General features: G+C 47.2%; 2 protein-coding genes across 3 annotated transcripts in view; both read right to left on the bottom strand.

Annotated features, from left to right (window-relative positions):
- Positions 1-1783, bottom strand: part of RRM1 (ribonucleotide reductase catalytic subunit M1) — a 37441-nt gene extending 35658 nt beyond the window's left edge. The window contains exon 1 of the mRNA XM_047071107.1: positions 1593-1783. Within this exon, the coding sequence (XP_046927063.1) occupies positions 1593-1611 (19 nt within the window). The 5' untranslated portion in view covers positions 1612-1783. The remainder of the gene's footprint in view (positions 1-1592) is intronic.
- A 2190-nt stretch (positions 1784-3973) lies between these two features.
- The window catches only part of STIM1 (stromal interaction molecule 1), a 182481-nt gene continuing 164287 nt past the window's right edge, over positions 3974-22167 (bottom strand). Inside the window, exons 7-13 of one of the 2 annotated variants that reach the window (XM_047072482.1) lie at positions 21516-21693; positions 13708-13875; positions 13089-13189; positions 12575-12810; positions 11350-11442; positions 9601-9667; positions 3974-4907 (exon numbers count right to left, since the gene is read on the bottom strand). In XM_047072482.1, coding sequence (XP_046928438.1) covers positions 4391-4907; positions 9601-9667; positions 11350-11442; positions 12575-12810; positions 13089-13189; positions 13708-13875; positions 21516-21693 — 1360 coding nt within the window. In that variant the 3' untranslated portion in view covers positions 3974-4390. The remainder of the gene's footprint in view (positions 4908-9600; positions 9668-11349; positions 11443-12574; positions 12811-13088; positions 13190-13707; positions 13876-21515; positions 21694-22167) is intronic. The other variant, XM_047072483.1, reaches the window with a different exon arrangement.

Below are 22167 nucleotides of genomic sequence, written 5' to 3'. Positions count from 1 at the left end.
CTTTTTTTAAAGGTCTAAAAAACTAGATGCTCTTCTCATTCACAGGAAAGGACCAATAAAAGTGCACTGTGTATTTTGGTCTTTGGTTTTGTGAGCTAAAATGGAAGACTAGGAATTTCAGAGAATGATGTTCTCAAGATACTAAAGATTAGAAGATGGACCACCACTGTCCACTTCTCCATCTCTTGGCTTTTATTAAACTACCCAGACAAAACCAAATCAACCACCTGCCTACCCCTAGCATTTATTATATCATATATACTTCTTTAATGTTTATTTATTTTTCAGAGAGAGAGAGAAAGAGACAGAGCGTGAGCGGGGGAGGGGCAGAGAGAGAGGGAGACACAGAATCTGAAGCAGGTTCCAGGCTCTGAGCTGTCAGCACGGAGCCAGACAGGGCTCGAACCCATGGACCATGAGATCATGACCTGAGCCAAAGTCCGACGCTTAACCAACTGAGCCACCCAGGCACCCCTATATCCATCCTATATTTTAAAATAATTCTCATTCATTCTTTGAATTCCTATTCATGGTAAATCCTGTGCTAAGTATAGGCATAAAGTCCCGATCTTTGAAACACTCACAGCCTAGTGGACAAAATATCCAGTCAACCAGTATTTACTAAGTGCCTACAATTTTGAAATAACTTTACTGCTTTAACAGGGGCAAGTAGGTTCAAGTTGAAACTTGTTCATACCTGCCTCATACGGTTCTCTGCTAAATGTATGTTTTGCTCTTGTTTTTCCAAACCGATTAAACCTTTTGGCAAGGCAGGGACCGTCTCCTCTTACAATTTCACACTGCCAAGCAAAGGGCTGGCACAAAGCAGAAACTCAGCAAGTCTAACGGGAAATAACTGTTGAGGAAGAACACAAGTCCCAGGCCCTTCCCAGTACTCATCCTGTCAGAAGTTGTCTTTGCCACCCTACTCTAATTCTGTATCACTAGTCCCAGTCCCAAACTCCTCCGAGACTACTCCTGGGGCAAGTGGCAACACACGTCGTGCAAAGGGCAAATTCCAGGGGTGTCTGTCTGTGTCTAAGATCTTTTCTTTTTCACCCCACAAAAGAGATCAGGAAACTGGTAGGTGCCCGTTTAGGGCTGAGTCCCTTCTTCCCGGCTCCTCCCAGTCCCTAGGACAGCTCATCAGCCCCAGGGTTTTCCAATACAACTCCGATGTTAGCCATGGGTTCGAACCCTGGCCTCACCATCAACTAACTGGGTGGCCTTACGTTAGTCACCAGACCTCTCTCTGCACTTCAGATTCTTCACCTGAGAAGAGGAGCTAATAAACACTGCCTGGAAAGTGCTCGGCTCACACAGGAACCACCCGATAAAGGGGAGGTATTACTCTTTAGAAAGGCGCCAGGATGACAAAGCCGAGGGGGCTCATACTGAAGGCCTTGTGGGGGGTGGGAGGGTCAGACTGACGCAAGCCAGAGGCCGAGCGGGCTTGACAGGGCGGGAAGCCTCTGCGGGCAGGGCGGGAAGCGGTGGAGGCGGGCGGGCGCCGCCGACTGCAAGGGCGGCGGCAGCCCGCGACCCTTTTACCTGCCCCCCACTAACCCGCCGCCCCCTCCCCGGCTTCTCACCTCGCTTGATCACATGCATCGCGGCTAGTGGCTGAGGCGCTGAGGGATTCGAGACGGGACTGCAGCTCTGAGGCGCCGGCGGGATCGAGAAGGTAGTAGGGTGCGAAGGGTCGGGTTCCTGGGGGTACTCAAGTGCAGGGGCTGGATTTGGGGCCACAGAGCACTTTCCTCCACGGAGCGGAGGCGCGACAATCCGAATCCCCTTCCCGCTCCCGCCACCCAAGACGCAAAAGCGGCGCGACGGAGCTCGAATGACGTTACTCGACGCTGCCAGCGCCCTGGCTGGTGGGCAGGGCTAGTAAAGCCCGAGTAAGCCTCGCCCCAGTAGCCGCCATCTTGGGTATGGGCAGGGCCCTGGATACTGCGCCTTTCCCGCGGCCACATTGCGTGTGGGCACGCCCGGCGGGAACGCGGTTCTCCCGCCGCCATGTTGAGTGTGGGCATAGAGGAATCTGGGACAGGAACCCCGCGCTGCGCGCAGAACCCGCCAGGCCTGGCCCCGCCCTCCTCGTTGGCGCGCCCCCGCCGAGAACAAGATGGTTCAGGTGTTTTTGAAATAAAAACCCAACCATCCAAAAACCCTTTCTTGTCTTGAGGACTGTTAGAATATAATAACCCGACTGCTGTCCAATGTGGGCTGTAGCCTTCGATCCAGAGCTGGAGGCAGCCAGGAGGCCCACGCTCCAGGTCGGAGGAAATCTGGCACTAAATCCTTGGAAGAGAGCCTTGCTAGGCCAAGGGCATTGAATTTTATCCTGACGGAATGGGAACTCTGGAGGAGTTTGAGCAGGGCAGGGCTTTTATAATTCTCCAGCGGGTGGTGGCAGAAACAGGGTCAGCAGTAAGGCCTTGTGGAAGCAGAATGGACTGTGCTTGGTGACTGAATGTGGGGGGTAAGAATGGGTAAGAGACGAAATATACAAGACTGATGTAAAAGCTTCTGATTAGGCTACACAAACTAATTTTTGTGAAAGCTCACGTGGCATCGATTTCTAAAACCTTTCATTGGTTTTTCACTGCCCTCCAGATACACCCCGAGCTCCCTGTGAAGTAATTAAAAAAGACAAAGGTGATAGGCAAGGCCATGGGATAGATAGGTTAAGGGTGGATGGGGTTGCCAGATTTAGCAAACAAAAATAACGTGTCCCAAATGTTGCAGGGGACATAATTATACTAAAAACGTTTTTATTTATCAGAAATTCCAGTTAAACCAGGCAGGCATCCTGTATTTCATCTGGTAACCCTATCCAGAGAGCTTTTGGGTACGTGTGTTAGTTTCATTTTTCCTTGGCCAAGGAGAAATAGTCTCTTCTTCATCCTGTCTGCTATGCCAGAGAACATAATGAGAGTCAAAGCCAGCAGAGGTTAAAATCTCCTACATGCTTTATTGGACTTCAAAGAGTCTTATGAAATAACACAGAAAAACCCATGTGAGGGTGCCCAGGGGGTACAAGGCAGTCTGCAGCCTAGCACCCTCCTAAGACCAGCCCCAGGTGCCTGCACCCCAGGCCCCAAATAGGATCCCAGAGTAAAGGCATGGGAGGGAGTGGGGCAACAGAAAAATACCTTTACAGCCATAGCAAAAACAGGTAAGGGAGAGACTTGTCTAGAGGGTGGGAAGGGTGTGGGGGAAGAGGTCACACAGCTGCCTTCACCTACATCTTCCTTAGCCACCCCCTTCCCTAAACCAGCTGTGTCCTTTTTGAGCCTCTGGCCCAAGCTATGCAGTAACATGAAAATGGGGTCTGACAAGGGGAGTATGTGGTGCAGGCACTTGGGAAATTCAGGAGATTTATTTTTTCAATTTAAAAATGTTTTTTGGTTCAAATGCAACAATATCCTGCCCAACCACTTCAGGGCCCCATTTGAGCCCTGTATCATGGCTGAGACTCCCATGGCCAGGGGAGCCATTTGTCCTGAGCTCCAGGAGTACTGATGCTTGGGGGAGCATTTGGGCAGCACCTCTTATAGTCAAACCCTCCTGCAGTGTGGGGGAGCAGGGATAAGAAAGACGCAGGTGTGGGTGAGAGAAGAGAGAAAAGGTGACTACCTTATAGCCCACAACTCTGGCATCTACTCATGCTCCAACTAAGAGGAGTCTCTCCCAACCTACCCCCTAGCCTGGCCTCTCTTCAAAATTCTCTAGTAGCTTATTCTCTGGGAATGTGTTCCACTCCCCCATGGACCCCTAGAGGCTCAAGAGAGCTCCAGGCCAAGTTTCCTTCTGGCCCACCACACTCCCAAAGAACAAACCTCAAGCAATAGACCCTAGGCCCGCCCCAGTCTGAGGCAAACAGAACCATCGTAGATGGGGTGGAACAGGTCTGAGGCACAGATGTCAGAAGTTACTCCTCCTATCTTCCCCACCCCCCCCCCCCCCCCCCCGCCCCAAGCTGCTAGGGGAAGTTGCGGAGTTGTGGGAGGGAGGAGCCTGAAAGCAGGAAACACAGAGAAACAAGAAACCAAACTTCAAAACTGGGACAGCAGAGACAGAAGCTGGACCCCAGAAGTGGAGCTGGGAGCTGAGGGGACAGCAACTAAGACATGCACTGAAGTAGAGAGGGAGTGGCAGCGGCAGCCCGTGGGTGGGAGGGCAGGGCAGGCAGGCCATGGTGGTCAGTTAATAAATAATGTTGAAGGACCCAAGGATGAGGGGGGCAGGTATGTACAGTGCCAAGGCCCCTGGGCCAGCCCCTCCCATGCCCCACTCTAGGGGCCAGGGATCTTGGAAGGGGAAGAAAGAGAGGCAGAAGACCAGGGAAGGGCAAGCTGTCCCGCCACTGCCACTCTCATCCTGACTACTTCTTAAGAGGCTTCTTAAAGATTTTGAGGGGAAACTTCTTCCGGCCTGGGCTGGAGTCTGTCTCCTCACCAATGGAGCCATTATCCTCCTCAGCCACAGCCTTCTTGCCAGCCAGATGGGGAATGCGTGTATTTCGGCTAGCCTGCAGGGCTCTGCCGTCCCCAACCGGAGATGGTGTGTCTGGGTCTGGGGAACTGGAGCTGTGAGAACGGGAAGAATCCAAAAGTGGAGAGCCACCAGGTGGGGCTGAGGGGCTCAGCTCCATCAGGCTGTGGGCCTTGTCCAGCCCATGGTTCAGCGCCAGTAGTGCCTTCTTGGCCAGGGCAGGGCTGTCAGGCAGTTTCTCCACCAAAGACCCGGGGTGGACCCCCTCAATCAGCCGGTGGCTGCCATTGGAGGTCATGGCGTTGAGGGCCTCATCTGCAGCACGGACCATCTGAGGAGGCTTGGGGGCCATACGCTGGCGGTCACTCATGTGGAGGGAGGACTCCGAATCGGAAAGGGTCAAATCCCTGCAAGACAGGGCAGAGAGGAGGAAGGGGACACATACAGGATAGGGGAATGGGGAGAAGGTGAAGAGGAGAGAGGAACAGCATGAGAAGACAAGGAGGGGGTAGGGAATGGGGATGGAAAGAGGGGCAGGAGAGAGAAAAGAGGATGAACAGACAGGTGGGTGAGAGAGAAGGATGAGAAAGAGAAGGAAGTTGAGTAGGCCATTAAGTACAGGATAAGAGAGGCAGCAGGAATAGGGAATGGGGACAGGATGGGGAAGAGACACGGAGGGGAGAATAAAAGCAGGGAGAAAGAAAGGCAAAAGGAGGAACAAATAGAAATAAGAAGGACAAGGGGAGAAAAAAAAGAAAGAAAGGGAAGAGTGGTAGAGAGAAAACAGACAAACAAGAAGCAAAACCAAACATCATTATACCATCATCTGTCTGGCAAAGGGCTTTCTAGTGACGGGCCCCCACCCTGCTGAGTGGCCAGGCCCTAAACTGCTGCAACTGTAGGCTTAAATTCACCAGGCATCCTCAATAAAAGCTCTTCCTTCCCACAGCTGGCTAGATTTCTTAGGACTCAACCTTAAGCCAACCCAGAGCCCACATATTGCTCTGGGTCACCATTTTCCATGACTTTCTCCCCCACGGACTCCTGTCACACCCTGGGATACATCCAGTCTGGGCCAAGCCCCAAGGAACAGGGTACATGCAGTAGTAAGTGGGCCTGACCCAGGCTGGGGAGGAGAAGGTTAGAACAGCCTTGCAAACAATCCCTTATCCACCCCAAAAGGTCAGGATGCTGCCTCTTTCAACCCTCTCACAGGATTCAAAGTGGGTCACAGAGAAGTGTTTCTGAGTTCAAACCAAAGTCGGCTGGCAGCTGGAAAGGTGGGGTCTTTTTCAGAGCTCTGTGAGAGGGACAGTGCAGGCAGGTGCAGAAACACAGCACATGGGTCTTTTAAGTAGCAGTGGTTCCAAAGAGCTGCCACTAGATGTCAGAAGGTCTGTTTCGATTTCCATCTCTGCCTGAGGCTTGTTGTGTGACCTTAAACTTAAGTCATCTAACCTTGCTGGTCCTCAGTTTGGGCCAAATGAAGATAATACCAATTGAGTGATCTTGCAAGGCTGTTTGGAGGATCAGGTATGTTAGCAAATCACTTGGAAATGTAGGAAGTATGTGGGAATGAAGATGATGAGGCCAATCAAGCTGGAAGACCCATTGTGGGCCAGTCACAAGAGGCTTCTTTGCAAGGCTGTTATGGGGATGTGGCACCGCACACTGGACATGCACACGCCAAGGTTAGTCCAGAAAGCTGAGACCCCGAAGGGGCTGGCTACTCCTAAGAAGGCCCATGAACCAATTCCCTATGCCTCCTCTCCTGCCTCTACAGACAAAAGGGTAAATATGAGGGGTCCCCTGTCAGTCCCTTAACCCTCCCTCTGCTTTTCCAGAGGCCTGACAACCACGGTAGAGGCAGAGGAGAGGGCTAAGGGAAATGCTTAAGCATCCAGGTCAGGAAGCCAAAGGGAAAGAGTCAGGAGTGGTAGGGGAGAGCACCACAGGATCTGGAAAGGAGGAGGCTGGGGGTCAAAAATCAGGGAAGGCACCAGGCCCTTAAAATAGGCAAAAGCAGAAGGTTGGCTCATAGCTAGTGTAGGGTTAATTCTCAACAGGAAACAACTAACTAAGCAGCTACCCCATGGGCCAGTATCTTCCCGGAGACAAGGAACAGCAGAGAACAATCCCAGCTCCAATTCCATTCTACAAATCCTGTTTCAGCCACATACTCTACTGTTTACTAGTATTCAGTCTCATATTTGGTTTCCTATATCAGACACTGTCCTTTCTTCCATCTAAATATGCCCTTGTTTCCTTAAGTTCCAAGATGATCCTCTCCATATCCTGCCTTTTCCACACACATAATGAGCCAGTGAGCAAGGTGCCGACACAGTTCTGGGGGGCAGCAGCACTGGAAAGGGGGCCATCTATGCTGATGAGGTGAGAACCCCAGAAGCCTACATTTCTAATGCCAAGGAAGAGTGGTCAGGGGGTTGGGGGACCTCCCAGCCTCACTCCTCGTGGCCTACAGCTCCAGTTGGCCATGATTCCCGTCCCCCCATGCCTTGTCATCAGTTATAGGCTAAGACTTTCCAATGCAAGAAAAAAGCCTGGAGGAAGCCCAGGTGTCACACCCTGGAGGTAAAAGCCCTGCTGAGGCAAAGCTCACTTTCCCTCCCTGGATCTTTGAGACACTCAGGCGCCAGAAGGTGTCCCTCCCCAAAGGCTGGGTTGCCTTGGGCTCCCATACCAAGCTACTAACCTTACTAGAGAGCCTGTTTGTCTTTAGAGACGATCCTCTGGTGCATGGTGCAAAAGAAAATTAAGTAGTGAACAGGCCAGGTGGGTGCAGGTACCTCCCCACCCGCCCCTCCCCATTGCCCTCAGCTTGGGCCTTGGAGCTTGAGATCCACAGCATCCCCTAGTGCCCCAGACCCCATCCAGCCCTCTCCACCTGTATTGGGAGGGGCAGTCTCCCAGCCTAGGCTTCTGGATGAAAATGAGGATGAGGATGAATATGAGCCACTCTGCAGGGTGAAAGTGCTAGCAAAGGCAGTCCCTTTGTAAAAGACAAAGGAACAGCCCTCTAGGCTAACACAGAGAGAGACTGACCTCCTGAGTAAAGCACAGCCAGAAGTCAGCAACGGCATCAGCAGGCTGCAGCCCCGAGGCCAGGGCTGGTCATGTCTCAACTTCAGAGATGAGAGGTCCCTCCAAAGGAGAGGGACTTTCTGAGTCTCCCCTAAGCTTGTTCCAGGCAAAGTGAATTCTCTTATCTCTGACCCTAGCCTATCTCCTAAGGTAGCTGCTAGAGCAGGCTGTGGGAGAAAGCCTTTCACCAACTCTTACACAGTGCAGTTATTGAGACCTTGTGGAAGGACAAAAATACCTAGAGTGCCCTGGAATGGAAAGTCAAGTTCTACTCTGTTCTGTTACTAATTAGCTGTGGGACGTGGGGAAAATTACTTAACTTTTCAGAACCTTAAATTCCTATTCTGAAAGTGAGTACTTTATGCTGGCCCCACCTATAAACTTTTCTTGTCTAAAACCCCTGAACCCATTTCCCCTCTTCAGTTCCCTAATTCCGTGAAGGTTACCATATCCATGCAGCCACCCCAGCTAGAAACCTGGGTGTCATCCTAGACTCCTCCTTCTCCTCCACCCATCTCAGCCAGTTACCAAATTAAACCTCTCCTTTCCAATGCCTAGACCTCACTACCTCCCCTACTGGTCTACCTTGGTGACTTCCAGATTTCTGTAGTCTCCCCTTCTCTTCTTTATACAGGCCACAAAAATGTTATTTCTAAAGTGCAAATCTGATTCTCTTCCCTTTATTTTTATTTGAGAGACAAAGAGCGCACAAGCTGGTGAGAGGGGCAAAGGAAAGGGGGTGGGGAGAGACAGAGAGAGAGGGAGAATCTTAAGCAGGCTTCATGCTCAGCATGGATGTGGGGCTGATGTGGGGCTGGATCCCATGACCCTGGGATTATGACCTGAGCTGAAATCAAGAGTCAGATGCTCAACCAACTGAGCCACCCATGCGCCCCATGATTCTCTTCCTTTTTAAAACCCTTTTGCAATTCTCCATCTCCTAAAGGGCAATGCCCAAGCGTCTTGGAGCCCTTCCTCCTCCTAGCCTCATCTACCACCCTTTCCCACCAACGCACGCCCAAGGTTCTAACCACAAATACATCATATTCTCTTGAACCTCCACGCCTCTGCACATTAAGCCTTCCTTTGCCTAGACTATACTTCCTCCTTTTCCTGCACAGGGTGTTAGCACAGATGTCACCTCTTTTGTGAAGCGTTCCACCCAGGTGCACACTGTTAGTCACTCCCTCCTCAGCACCCCATAGCACTTCTCAGACTGTTCCATAATTATTTATGTACCTCTCCCGGACCAGACTGTGAGTCTTGATGGCTGGGATTGTATCTTATCATCTATGAATCCCCATGCCCAGCAGAGCCTGGCCCAGAGCAGGTATCAATAAATGTTCTATTGAAGGAGTAAAGGAAGTAAAGACTCCATGGAAACAACGTATGTGAAAGTGCAAAGTTTAGGCAAAAGTGCAATAGGACCGTGAGGGAGGGGCGTTGTACTCATTTTTAGAGTCAGCAAAACCCCAAACAGAGAAGGGAACAAAGTTGTGGGGAGTTAGGCTGAACTTAAGAAGGAGCCCAGGGCTGGGAAAGGGCAGGACCAGGAGAAGATGCCCCACTGCACACACCCCCACAGCTGACCAAGCAGCAGCCAGCAGGCAGAGGCCAAGGTAAAGGCAGCAGAAAGGCAAGGAAGAGAAGAGAGACAGCCGATACCCCAAGCTCTCTGAATGCCCAGGCATCACAGCGGTGCTGTCAGCAGGGGATGGGTCAGGGTAGGGCTTCATCTGGAGGAAATAGGAAGTGCTGTGGTGGTAATAGACAGGGTGAACATGGACGTTGGTGATGGAGGTGGTGAAGGTGGTGGTGGTGGTGGTGGTGGAGGAGGAGGTGGTGGTGGTGGTGGTAGAGGAACAGGAAGAAGCAGAGGCAGGTGGAGAGCTGGTCCCGTGGCCTTCAGAACTGAAAGACTGTCCAGATGAAAGGCTGCGCATTCGCCGCAGAGAGACCCGGCTTGTCAAGAAGTGGCCAGCCTCGCCCTCTACCAACCTCTGAGATCCCAGGCCGTGCTGTGGTTCTGTCAGGCGCTGCCGGACACTGCACTGCAGGGTGGGAGCTGCAAGGAGAGTAAAGAAAGGGTCAGGAGGGGCCGACCTCCTCGGGGCTGGCAGCCAAGCAGGTTTGCCCCTGGAGAAAGGCTTGCTGCAGACCGCTCGGCCCTTGGTGCCCAATCTGGAGAACGGGGCACCTCCTCCCGAAAACCTCCCACCAGGGGTCCTAAAAGGAAGGGGACATTGAAGATGAGGTGCCCAGGTCAGTTTTAGTGGCAACTGCAATGGAAGGATACCGAGGGCCAATATTATTAGAGAGGAGAGGCAGGGCAGTTAGTGGGAGGAAACGGGCCAGGCAGGGTGGGAGGGGGTGTGGGACGAGGTCCGGGAGAGCACTAAGAACCAGCCTTTTTAGAAAGCCAACCTCAGGAAGTAATTCACAGTTCAGACAAGGATCTATACACACACATGCTCATCACATAAGTATTAATAATTGTATGAAAATACACATAAAATTGAAAATGATAATATGTCTGATTGTTGGAAGACTATACAGCTATTAAAAATTCTGCTTAAGATTTGAAAAACATACAAAAATACCTACTGAAATGCTCAGGGGAGACAAAAGGATACACAAAAGAAATACCTTGAACTACGGAACACAAAAGACTCGAGTTTGAAGTGAGGCCTTCCCACTTGTAGCCGCGACCTTGTGCAACTAGTTTCCCTAGTTTGAGACCTAGTTTATAAAATTCTGCAGGGTTGTTGTGACGCTTCAAGAGAGTGTATTTAAAGTACCTGTCACAGTTCATGGCACTCAACAAATGGTAGTGGTCATTATTATCTTGACCACATAAAAAATTATTAAAAATTTCAGACGGGAGACTGTAGGAAAAAAGCTGTTCAAATACAGTGGGACTAGGTGTGCCTTTTTCTTCTGCACTTTTTCACTTTTCACTTTCCAAATTTCTTCTAACAAGCATGCAGACAACACAGAGCCAGCTCCTGGAATAATGCTACAAATCAGGCTCTTGGAAGACAATGGCCACCATGCCCAGGGAAGGGGTATACGGGCACCAGGTAACTTGGGAATGTGCTAGAGCATCCCCTTGGGCTCACTTCCAGCTCCAGCTGAAAACAGAATTTCTACCTTTGTTTTTTTTCCTCTACCCTGAGAGGTGGGCCTCCCCGCCTTCTCCCTAAAGATGGGAGAATGAGCCACGTGACATGGGTGCCAGAAGCCATGGAGGCTCCTCAAGGGAGAGAACACAGGTCCACAGTGATGGAGAGCTGGGGAGGCAGGGCTTCTATGGCTGGTGGCTTTCAAGGCATCGAAAGGGAGGCAGAAGAGGAAGAAGCAGCATGGAAAAGGAAGAGGCAAAGGGAGAAGTAAGGGGGAAAGAGAGGAAAAGGGAGAAACATGAAAAAGAGAAAAGAAAGGATCTTTCCTTCTCTCTTTCCATCCCAGCCCAGCTAGAAGAAGGGCCACCCAGGACTTCTGTCTAGCTGGGCCAGAAGGAGAAGCCCAAGCCTTCCCTCACTATGGGTGCTCTCTCTCCAGCCCTCAGCTGAGCAGGCTGATTCTTCTCACCCCTGAACCTCTCCCTGCAGTTAGTAGGGATAGTGCCAAGGGAATAGAGGGAGCAGGCAGGGGAGTGAGGCAGGCAGGAGAAGGAGCTCAGGGGTGGGAGTGTTGGTTTAGTCCCAAAAGTTGGAAAAACAAAAGCCCCAAAGGGGCTCCTCAAACCCGGGTATTTCCAGAGGGACTGATCATCCGAGCCGGCGGATGCTGAGCAGAGAGAGCGGTCACTGAACCTACGCCCCATCAGCCAGGCAGCATCTAGGTTCCAACAGCCAGGCCAAAAGGAGAAGAGAATCTGATTTACAGAGGGCTTCAGCCCACCTTTCAGTGGGATAAGGGGAGGGCCAGGGCAAGGATTGGGTAGCTGAGAGCTAATGAAGATCCCTCCCAACCCATGGAACATGGGAGACTTGCCTGCCAGTGATCCTAACCTTGTTGGGCCTTTGATTAAAGCCCTGATAGGATATCAGACCAGGGTGACAAAGCAGCTTGGCCAGAGGCAAAGTACTGCTGAACAAATTTACAAATAAATCCTGTCTGTAGCTGGAGTCCAGCCTGATGAAAGAATCTGGCTTTCTGAAAGTGAGCCCCTAAGCCAGGCCCATGGGATGTGGGCCCGAGACAACAGCTTTTCCGTAAAGGTCTATTCTATTTATCTAAAATAGCCTCTGATCCAGGGAAAATTTTAACTGGGCCCCTTAGGGGTAAGTCCCTCATTCACTGAAGATTTCCCACAGAGAGTTGTCTCTTTGACTTTGCTCTACTCAGCTCTCACCACTTGAGGGGAGGAACGGGAGAGGGAAGGCCCAGGAAAGGGTGCAGAGGTCCAAGAATTCAGGGGGACATGCTTGTGCAGGAGATCCCTCCAGGACAAGAATGTCTTTCTGGCTTGGAGAATTTAGGGCTATGTCTCCTTAAGGGACTACCGCTTTATGGGGCCTCACACAAAAACAGAAAAAGATATCATTCCATTTGTCCACTTTAGCAATTAAGAACAAATATAAAAATGAAAACAGATAATAGCAGTAAAGAGCCAAAATGAATATCATTTTGATATAATGAACCACTAAAGGAGATTGTTTTTATAAAGGCACATGGGGGAGAAAAAGGAGAATAAAGGGATTTAAGAAACACAAAGAGTGAAGGGAGACACACTTAACACAATAGACCCAGAGGGGCAGACAGAGCATAGAGCATGGAAACAACACCAAGAGCACAACTGTGGAGGAATATCCTGACATGAACTGTGCTTTATGAACCAAGGCCCTGAGCTCAACTACCTTCCTTGGTCTCCACCCCATATGCTGTTCTAGGCACAGCAGTGGCCAACCACTTCTCAACTGGTGCATCAAAGGCTCCTTCCCTCACCCCCACCCAAGAGGTCACCTACATTGCATGGACAAGGGTGACACAATCTCCTCATCCATGTCATCCACGTCGTCGGTCATGATGAAGTGGGCAGGGTTGGGGCGCGTGCTGCCCATCCAGCTGGGGTCTATGTTGAGAGCAGCCACCAGGGAGTGGATGCCAGGATTGTTGACAATCTGGAAGCCACAGAGGATCTCAATCTGCTGCCAGCGGTGCAGGCGCTCCCTCAGTGCTGCCGTCACCTCACTCAGAGCTTGCCTGGAGCACATGGAAGAGAATTGAAGCCATGGGCAGGTGGGAGCCCCGGTAGGAACGAGGCTTCCTAGAGGAACAGGTTGGGGGAATACATGCAAATAAGAAACACAGTTAAATCATAAATTCAAGAGCAAGGTGGGAGCTGGATAAAGGCCGGGGCAGGACACCAGAGCTGCCCCTCTACCAGTGAAGAAGCAGAACTGGGGTTGCAGACTCCGCACACCCTCCAACTCCGAGGATGGGGTGGACACCGCCAGAGCTGGGCATCAGGTGCTACTTACTTCGCAGTGAGGATTTTGTGATCCACATCATCCAGGGAAGAGCTGTGGGCCACGTGGAAGGTGCCAAAGAGTGTGTTTCTCTTCTTTTTTATCTTCTCAGCCTGCAAAAATGAGATCCCTAGCTTAAACAGAGCAGGGATTAGAGGTGGGACAATGAGAAATGCCTTTCAGTGGCTGGGTCCTCCTCCTCCTAGCACAGCTTAGGCTGCATGAGAGAAAGGAAGAGAAGAAGGGAAAGGAAGGCAGGGGGAAGGACAACAGCAGGGGAGGAAAGAAAATGAAGGCAAAGAGAGAAGCAGTGGGATCCCCTGACAGTCCCCCAGCCCCAGAAGGGTTCTGCCCCATAGCGGGCTGGGGCTGGCAGAGTTTTCCCTCTACCTGCCTCCACTTGCTTCATCTTTCCAGAAGGCAGGTGGGAGTACACCCATGCCCTCAGCCCCTCCTCCAGAAACTTGAGGACATCATCAGGAACTATTTTTCAGGAAAAGAAACAGAACCCAGCACCAGGATATCTCTTTGTCCAACAGGAGGGATAAGGAGAGGTGGAGAGGAGGAAGAAGGGCAGGTGAGGGGAGGGGGCAAGGAGGAGAGAAGAGAGTGGTGGGAAGGCAGGTCTCACCCCTTCCTTGGCCACCAGCAGCTGCTTCTCAGCATTTTGCTTCTTGATGTTATAGTACTGCACCTCCACCTCGTGGGTCAGCTGCAGCCACTTCTGAAGGGCCTCTGGAGCATACCATGAGCTGTGTGATTCCAGTTCCTTCTCTGCTTTCCTCAGGGCCTCCCGAACCTGTGCAGCCAAGAGGATGTGAGCCATTACTGCTGCCATGACCCTCTCCGATGCCTCTGATAGCACAGAATTCTGAGTTCTTATCTGCTATCTCGTATGAGCTTCCAGCCCTCTCGAGAGGCAGAAAGGGCAAGGATTATTCTGTGTTTTATATATTACAAGGAGGCAAACTCAGAGAAGGAAAGTAATCTACTCAAGGTCACACAGTCAGTAGTGTCAACCAGATCTCAAATTGAGATTTTTTTTTTTTTTTTTTTTTTTTGCTGCCAAACTAGAGCACTGTGTACCCACACATTAGCTGCCTCTCCTGGCCTGCAGCCAATCTCCATAATCCTCCCTGCTCTCTTGAGGCTCAGGTCAGCTCAGTGAGCCACCTTCTTTCTGAGAGGTGGGGGTCTATGCTCAGACCTCAAGACATCACCATGTGGCAGAAAAAGCACTTGACTGGGAATCCAAAACTCTGATTCCGGCTCCTGGCCCTGTGACCCTGTGCTTTCAATAGCAGATCTCAATTTAGTGTGAGGAAAGACTTTCTCCCTTGCAAATCCAAACCACAGTAAAGGGGTGATCTCAGGAGGAGTTTTGTGAACAGCTCAGGTCAGAGAGCCCTTAAAAATGATCGCTATTCCAGAAAGGGATAGCCTGAATGCTCTCCAAAGTGTCCTGTAGTCCCGAGGTTTTGTCTATGATTCTCCCATTGAGCAGGGCAGGTAGGCTTTGAAGGGCACCCTCTACAAACCAGCACACTTACTTTGAACATGGGCATTGCCGAAAGAGGCCAAGACATGAGAGAAGCAATGTGTAAGCAGAGATCTCACTGACTTCTCAGCAAGGAGCATCCAATGAAGCTGAAACATGGAAGCACTAAACATGGAAGGTCTGAGATTGCATGCAGACATTATACACACTGGATCCCTTGGTATCTCACCCAGTCTACAGTAGAAGTGACCCCCAATTTCCCCACCTAGACACTGACCTTTAGCTGGTCAGAATCCCAGAGAAAAGGGATTGAGAGGCAGTTGTATTATTCCCAACTTGCCAATGGGGCAAGTATCCCAGAGCAGGCCTGAGGTTCTCTCCGTGGCCTGAGATAGACTGGGAGGGCCTTAGCTAAGGACAGAACACCTTTATTCCATAGAGAGCCAATGAGAGGACAAATCCCCACTTGGTTTTCGGTCTTTGAAAAAGTGGAAAAAGAAACTATAACTTAGCCCACTCCTGGCTTTGTAGATTTAAAATGGAGAACAGATGCCTTAGAGTCTAATACACCAAGTGTGAAAATGTATTATCAAGTTCTACCTTGAAGGGAGAGAAAGGAATGGGATAAGCTAAGAGCAAGGGAGGATGGAGAGAAAAAGAAAAAAGAGGAAAGGGAGGGCAGTGGGACAGTTGGGAAAGGCTGGTCTAACAGGCTCAAAATGGTTTAACAGGAGAAATACTTACAAAATAGGGAAAAGGAAGTGGGGGACGGGGTGGGGAGGATGGGAGGCAGGGAGACAGAGACAGACCCATCCTGCCACACACAAGGAATAAATGCCTGAAGGAGATAGAGCTGGGGGGCAAGTCACAGTATTCTTTTATTCTATGGCTTGTGGTTCTCAACCTGCCACACGCTGGAATCACCTGGGGAATCACACTTCAAAAATACTGGTATCTGGACCCAAACCCAGATTCTGATTTCACAGATCTGGGGCGCTGGCCTAGGTATCAATACTTTCTCATGTTCTGCAAGTTCTACTACATAGCTTCTACTATGCAGCAAAGTTAATAACCACTGACCACGTGCTTTGTTACCCCTGACTTCCACTTCCCCATAGGATGCAGTAGGTCATGCCAGAAGAATAATTCTGACCCAACACAGCATCTGGGGAAAGCTGTCTAAGCTACAAAAATTACAAAATTCTTGAAAGACAAATTATTATAATTATGAAAAATTTTCAAAGTCATCAGAGAGCTATAAAGACTACGTCTACAATTTTTCCAGTATGATCCAGGGATCCTTGAGTGCACCCTTTCAGAGCATCTGTGAGATCAAACTATTTTCATAATTGTACTAAGACATTATTTACCTTTTTCACTCCCCTTTGCTCACAACTGAACTGTAGATTTCTCCAGAGGCTATATGATAAGTAATATCATAACAGATTGAATATAGACACTAATATAAGAATCAGCAGTCTATTAAGCCTGACATTAAAAGAATTTGCAAAACTGTAAAAAAAAAAAAACTCACTTCTCATTAAATTATTTTTATTTTGAAAAATGCAGTCTTTTTTTTTTTTTTAACGTTTATTTATTTTTGAGACAGAGAAAGACAGAGCATGAACGGGGGAGGGTCAGAGAGAGAGGGAGACACAGAATGTGAAACAGGCTCCAGGCTCTGAGCAGTCAGCACAGAGCCCGATGCGGGGCTCGAACTCACGGACCGTGAGATCGTGACCTGAGCCGAAGGCGGACGCTCAACCGACTGAGCCACCCAGGCGCCCCTGCAGTCATTTTTAAAAAAAATATTGTGTCGATATATAAGGAGTTTAATACACTTATTTAAAATGAATTAGTAAATTTTTTAAAGATTTTTTTAATGTTTTATTTTATTTTTGAGAGAAAGAGAGACAGAACATGAGCAGGGGAGGAGCAGAGAGAGAGCGAGACACAGAATCTGAAGCAGGTTCCAGGCTCCGAGCTGTCAGCACAGAGCCCTATGCAAGGCTTCAACCCATGAACTGTGAGATCTGACCTGACTGTCAGATCAGCCCATGATCTGAGCTGAAGGCAGACGTTTAACCGATTGAGCCACCCAGGCACCCCTTAAGATTTTTTTTTAAAGTAATCCCTACCCCCTATGTGGGGCTTGAACTCATGACCCCAAGATCAAGAGTTGCATGCTTTTCTGACTGAGCCAGCAAGGCACCCCTGAATTAATAAATACTCTTTAATTTTCTCAGTTTTAACTTCTAACAGGGTAAACAGCAACAGACTTCCCCTTTAAAAATGTTCTTTGATGGGGCGCCTGTGGGCTCAGTCGGTTAAAGCCTCTGACTTCAGCTCAGGTCAGGATCTCATGGTTCGTGGGTTCAGCCCCACATCGGGCTCTGTGCTGATAGCTCAGAGCCTGGCGCCTGCTTCAGATTCTGTGTCTCTGTCTCTCTCTGCCCCTCCCCCACCTCTCAAAAATAAACTTAAAAAAAATTTTTTTTAATGTTCTTTGAGGTCCTAAATAATTTTTAAGAGTCAAAGGGTTCTGAGATCAAAAAGTCTGAGAATCACTGGACTAGATGAACTGAAAATCCAAAGAGGGGAAAAAGCCTTTCTAAGATGAGTTGATAATTGTCAACCATTTTCTTCCTTGGAGCCATTGGATGGTTCTGGGTGAGAGCTGATAATTGGGCATGGCCCAGGGCAGTGGGGACTCCACTGGAGCCTAGAGAAACCAGCCCAGCTTTTGTTGGTAGTACAGTACTGGTATGACAGATTGGAAATTGAGATTGGAAACATACATCCAGTTTTCTTCATTGAGCATTTACTCAATTCTGGGGCTGTGCAGGAGAACACATAGCTAGGTCAAAGGGTGGAATAAAATCTCCCATAATTTCATAATACTTAGGGGACAAAACATTGTAGGAAGGAAGGGACCTGCTTCACACATACCCCTGGTCCTCCCCTCGAGACAGCTGCAAAATTTTGAAGCTATGAGGAGCAGGAGGCCAAAGAGCTAAGTTAAAATCCTCCAAGTGGCAGAAATGAATCTCTCATAGTCTTTCAGGGCTCAGGAGAAAGAAATCCACAAGCTCTCAAGAAAAAGGAAGGAACATGCCTGAGAAACAGGGACAAACGAGTGCTAGACCAAGTCTTTCTAAAACTACAACCCAGCTCCAACATGGCTCAATTTCTGATTGGCTTCAGGTGATTAGATCCTCACCCTACATACCTAACAGAAGAAGGGAGGAGCCTCTATTTGATGGAAGATAAAATCATCTGGAGCCTCTATTATTTTTTATACACACTGTCCACTATTTAATAAAAATAAATGACTAGACATGAGAAGAGGCAGGAAAATATAACCAATAATCAAAAGGAAAAATAGGCAGTCCCATAAGTGATCCAAATGTGAGAGGCACCAGAAAAGGACTTCAACTATGAGTGAAGAAAATACAAAGATGGACACAATAAATGAAAACATGGAAATTCTGGGCAGGAAACCGGAATCTATAAAAGAGTAACACAGGCATTCTAGAACTGAAAAATACATTATCTGAGAGTAGGATTCCACTGGATGGGTTGAACAAAACAGCACAATATTCACAGCAGAATATAGGATTAGAGAACTCAGAGACGAATCCACAGAAAATAATGAAACCAAAGCACGAAGAGAAAAAAAAAGACACAACTAAGCATAAGAGACAAGTGGAATCCAGTTAAAAGGTCTTACATAAATACTGGATTCCCAGAAGGAGAGGAGAGATTGGAACAGAAGCAATATGTAGACATGAAACAAAATGTGTATTCTGCAGTTGTCAGGCAGAATGCTCTATATATGTTGATAAGGTCAAATTGATTAATCATGTTTACATTTTTCACATCCTTACTGATACTTTTGGCTTCTTATTTTTGACAGAGGTGTTTTAAAATCTCTAACTTTGACCATAAATTTGTCTATTAAACTTTTAGTTCCTTCAGCTCTTGCTTTATATATATATATTTTTTTAATTTTTTTTAATGTTTATTTATTTTTGAGAGACAGACAGACAGAGCGTGAGAAGGGCAGAGAGAGAGGGAGACACAGAATCTGAAGCAGGCTCCAGGCTCTGAGCTGTCTGCCACAGAGGCCAATGCAGGGCTTGAATGCACGAACTGTGTGTGAGATCATGACCTACACTGCAAGATGCTTAACTGACTGAGCCACCCAGGTGCCTCATTGTTTTATATATTTTTAAACTATATTATTAGATGTATACAAATTAAGTGTTATGTTACTGTTGGATTCACACATTTATCATGATGAAATGTCCATTTTTGTCTCTAGTAATACTTCTTGCTCTAAAGCCTATTTTGTCTGATAGTAATATAGCTACTCCTGTTTTATTTTGCTTTGCGTTTGTATGGTATATCTTTTCTCATCCTTTTACTTTTACCCATTTTATATCCTTACCATTTTATATCTCTTGTAAACAGCAGATAGCTGGCTTTTGTTTTTTTATCCAATCTGACACTCTTCACCTTTCCATTGTATTGTTTGGTCTGTTTACATAAACCAAGTCTCAACACATTTGAAAGAACTGAAAATATACAGCATATGTTCTCTGACCACAGTGAAATTAAATTAGAAATCAATGAGAAAAATCACTGGAAAAGTCCCCAAGTGTTTGAAAATTAATCAACACACCTGTCCTAAACAACCATGAGCACCCCCCCAAAAAAATTGCAATAGAAATTAAAAAATCTTTTCAACTGAATGATAATGAAAATATGAAATACCAGAACTTAGTAAATGCAGCAGCTAAAGCAGTGCTGAGCTAGAAATTTATAGTTCTAAATGCCTCTGTTGGAAAATATTAAAGGTTTAAAATCAATAACCTAATCTTCCACTTCAAGAAGCTAGAAAAATAAGGGGCACCTGACTGGCTCAGTCAGTGGAGCACGCGACTCTTGACCTGGGGGTTGTGAGTTTTGAGCCCCACATTGGGTATACGGATTGCTTAAAAATAAAATCTGAAAACATAAAAATTTTAAAAAAGCTAGAAAAATAAGAGCAGTAGGCTTCACACCCAGCATGGAACCAACACGCGGGGCTTGAACTCACACCCTGAGATCAAAACCTGAACTGAGATCAACAGTCAGACACTTAACCAACTGAGCCACCCAGGTACCCCTAAAAATTTTTTTTTTAAAGTGCAAGATTTCTACACTGAAAACTACAAAACATTGCTGGGAGAAATTTTAAAAGACCTAAATAGGAGACAAGATAAATAATGCTCATGGATTGTAAGAATCATTTTGTTAAAATGTCAATTTTCCCCAACATTAATCTATAGATTCAATATAAAACCAATAAAAATCCCAGCAAGGCTTTTTTGGGGGCAGAGGGAGTAGGGAGAAGTGGTAGAATGACAAGCTTAATTATGGAAATGCAAAGAACCTAGAACAGCCAAGGCCATTTTGAAGAACAAAGCTGGAGAACTTACTACTGATATTGAGACTTAGTAGAAGACAATGTGCTTTAAGGACAGACAGACTACAGAACAGAATTATCTACTTGAAAAAAAAAAAAAAAGAACCTTGACTTCCTACTCATATAGACAAAAACTAATTTGAAATAAACCACAAACCTAAACGTGAAAAGTAAAACAAGAACACTTCTATAAGAAAATTTACAAAAATATCTTGGGGATCGGGAAAGATTTCTTAAAGAGGCCACAAAAAGTACCAACCACTTAAAAAAAATGATTAAATTGGACTTCATTAAAATCAAGGCTTTCTGTTCATTAAAAGCAATATTAAGAGAGCAAAACAAGCTACAGACAGGGAAAAGATTTGCGTTATATGTATATATATATATACAGGAAGACTTACATCCAGAATATATAAAGAACTCCTACAAATCAACTAAGAAGAAGACAAGTAACACAATTTTTAAAATGAGAAGAGATTCCCAAATAAAATGGTCAATAAATTTATCAAAAGGTATTTATTATTATTAGCCATTAGGAAAATGAATATTAAAATCACAATGAAATACCTCTAGATCCCGGAGTGTATACAATTAAAAAGCCTAAAAATACCAAAGTTGTAGCTCAACCAGAACTCTCACACATTGCTGGCGCTAATATGGACTGGTCCAACCATTTTGGAAAACTAGAGGTTTCTGATACAGCTAAATTTATAAATTCCCTATTATATATCCAACAGAAATAAGTGTTTATGCTAAGAGAATATGCAGGAGGTCCATAGCAGTGTTATTCATAAAAGGAAAAGAAAAAGAACTGCAAACAACTCAAATGTCTACCAACAGGAGAATGGATAAATAATTTAAAGAACACTCCTGCAATGAATAATTACTTAGCAATGCAAATAAACCAACTACCACTACCCACAGTAACATGGATGACTCTCACAGACATAATGCTGAGTAAAAGAAACCAAACCCGAAGAAAAATACCATATAACGCCATTTATATTAAGTTCAAAATCAAGCAAAACAAGTCCGGTTTACAGATCATGACCATAGTTACCTTTTGGTGGAATATTGACAGAAGGCAGAGAGAAGCAAAAGTGAGCCTTCTAGGGTGCTTAAAAGATACTCTTTATCTTGATCTGGATGCTGGTTATACAGGTACATGCTTATGGGAAAGCTTTCCAGCTGTAGATTTATGATTGGTACACTTTATGTAATAGTTCAATAAAAAGGGAACAAAATAACTGTTATCACCCGTTATCCCCTAGTCTTTGAAAATCACAGTGACCTTTTTTTTTTTTTTTTTACAACTTTTCCACTATTATTGGTAAGAGTCTAGTAACTCCTAAAGATATTCTTTGAGGCATATTTCAAAGTCCTCGCACATGAAGCATTCCAGCCAGGCTTTTGGCCCTGCACTTTTCCCACCCCCACCCCAGGGTGTCCAGGAAACAGTACACTCTCCTACCTGCTCCAACTCCTCCTCTGCGTATTTTTGGCGGCTCCGCTCATTCTCAGTACCCTCCCGCAGCTCCTTCAGCCGCTGGGCTTCCTGCTTGGCAAGGTTGATCTCATCACGCAGCTTCTTCTCCAGATGTACCTTCTCCACCTCCACTGTGCGGTGCTCCTCTTGGGCCTTGTGCAGCCTGGGGAGCGATGCAGGGAGCTGGAGAAGGCCAGGCAAGGGGTGCCAGCCAACACGCCACGAGTCACGGCATCAAAGAGGAAAATGAGGGCTCTGGCACTCAGAATGTATTCTCCCTACTCTGTTGACTGGCTCTGAGTTAGCTCAGGGCCAAAAGAAACCACAGTGATTACCATATTTCTTATCATTTTGCTGCCAGTAATCATGCTAGGTTCCTGGGTATCTGAATCCTTCCTCTGAGGGATCTCACATACTAAGATCCTAACAACTACTAGCTTACAGGGTATTTCCATGTGTCCTCCCTGCAGATAATGATATGTTGCATCATTATCAGCCTAGGACAGGTATGGATTTAAGACTTAGAAAAGGGAAGTCATTGCAGGTAGAACAGAGACTAGAATTCCAATCTGTAGGACTCCAAACCCCACAGTCATTCCCCATATCCTCAGGTATCTGGAAGGTTCAATGAATGTAG

Source organism: Lynx rufus, unplaced genomic scaffold, assembly GCF_022079265.1.
Source record: "Lynx rufus isolate CCGP_SWC_20201006 ecotype Redwood Valley unplaced genomic scaffold, mLynRuf1.p SCAF_9, whole genome shotgun sequence".
NCBI lineage: Eukaryota > Metazoa > Chordata > Mammalia > Carnivora > Felidae > Lynx > Lynx rufus.
The sequence above is the reverse complement of the archived record's forward strand: the minus strand, read 5'-3'. Positions and strand labels throughout refer to the sequence as shown.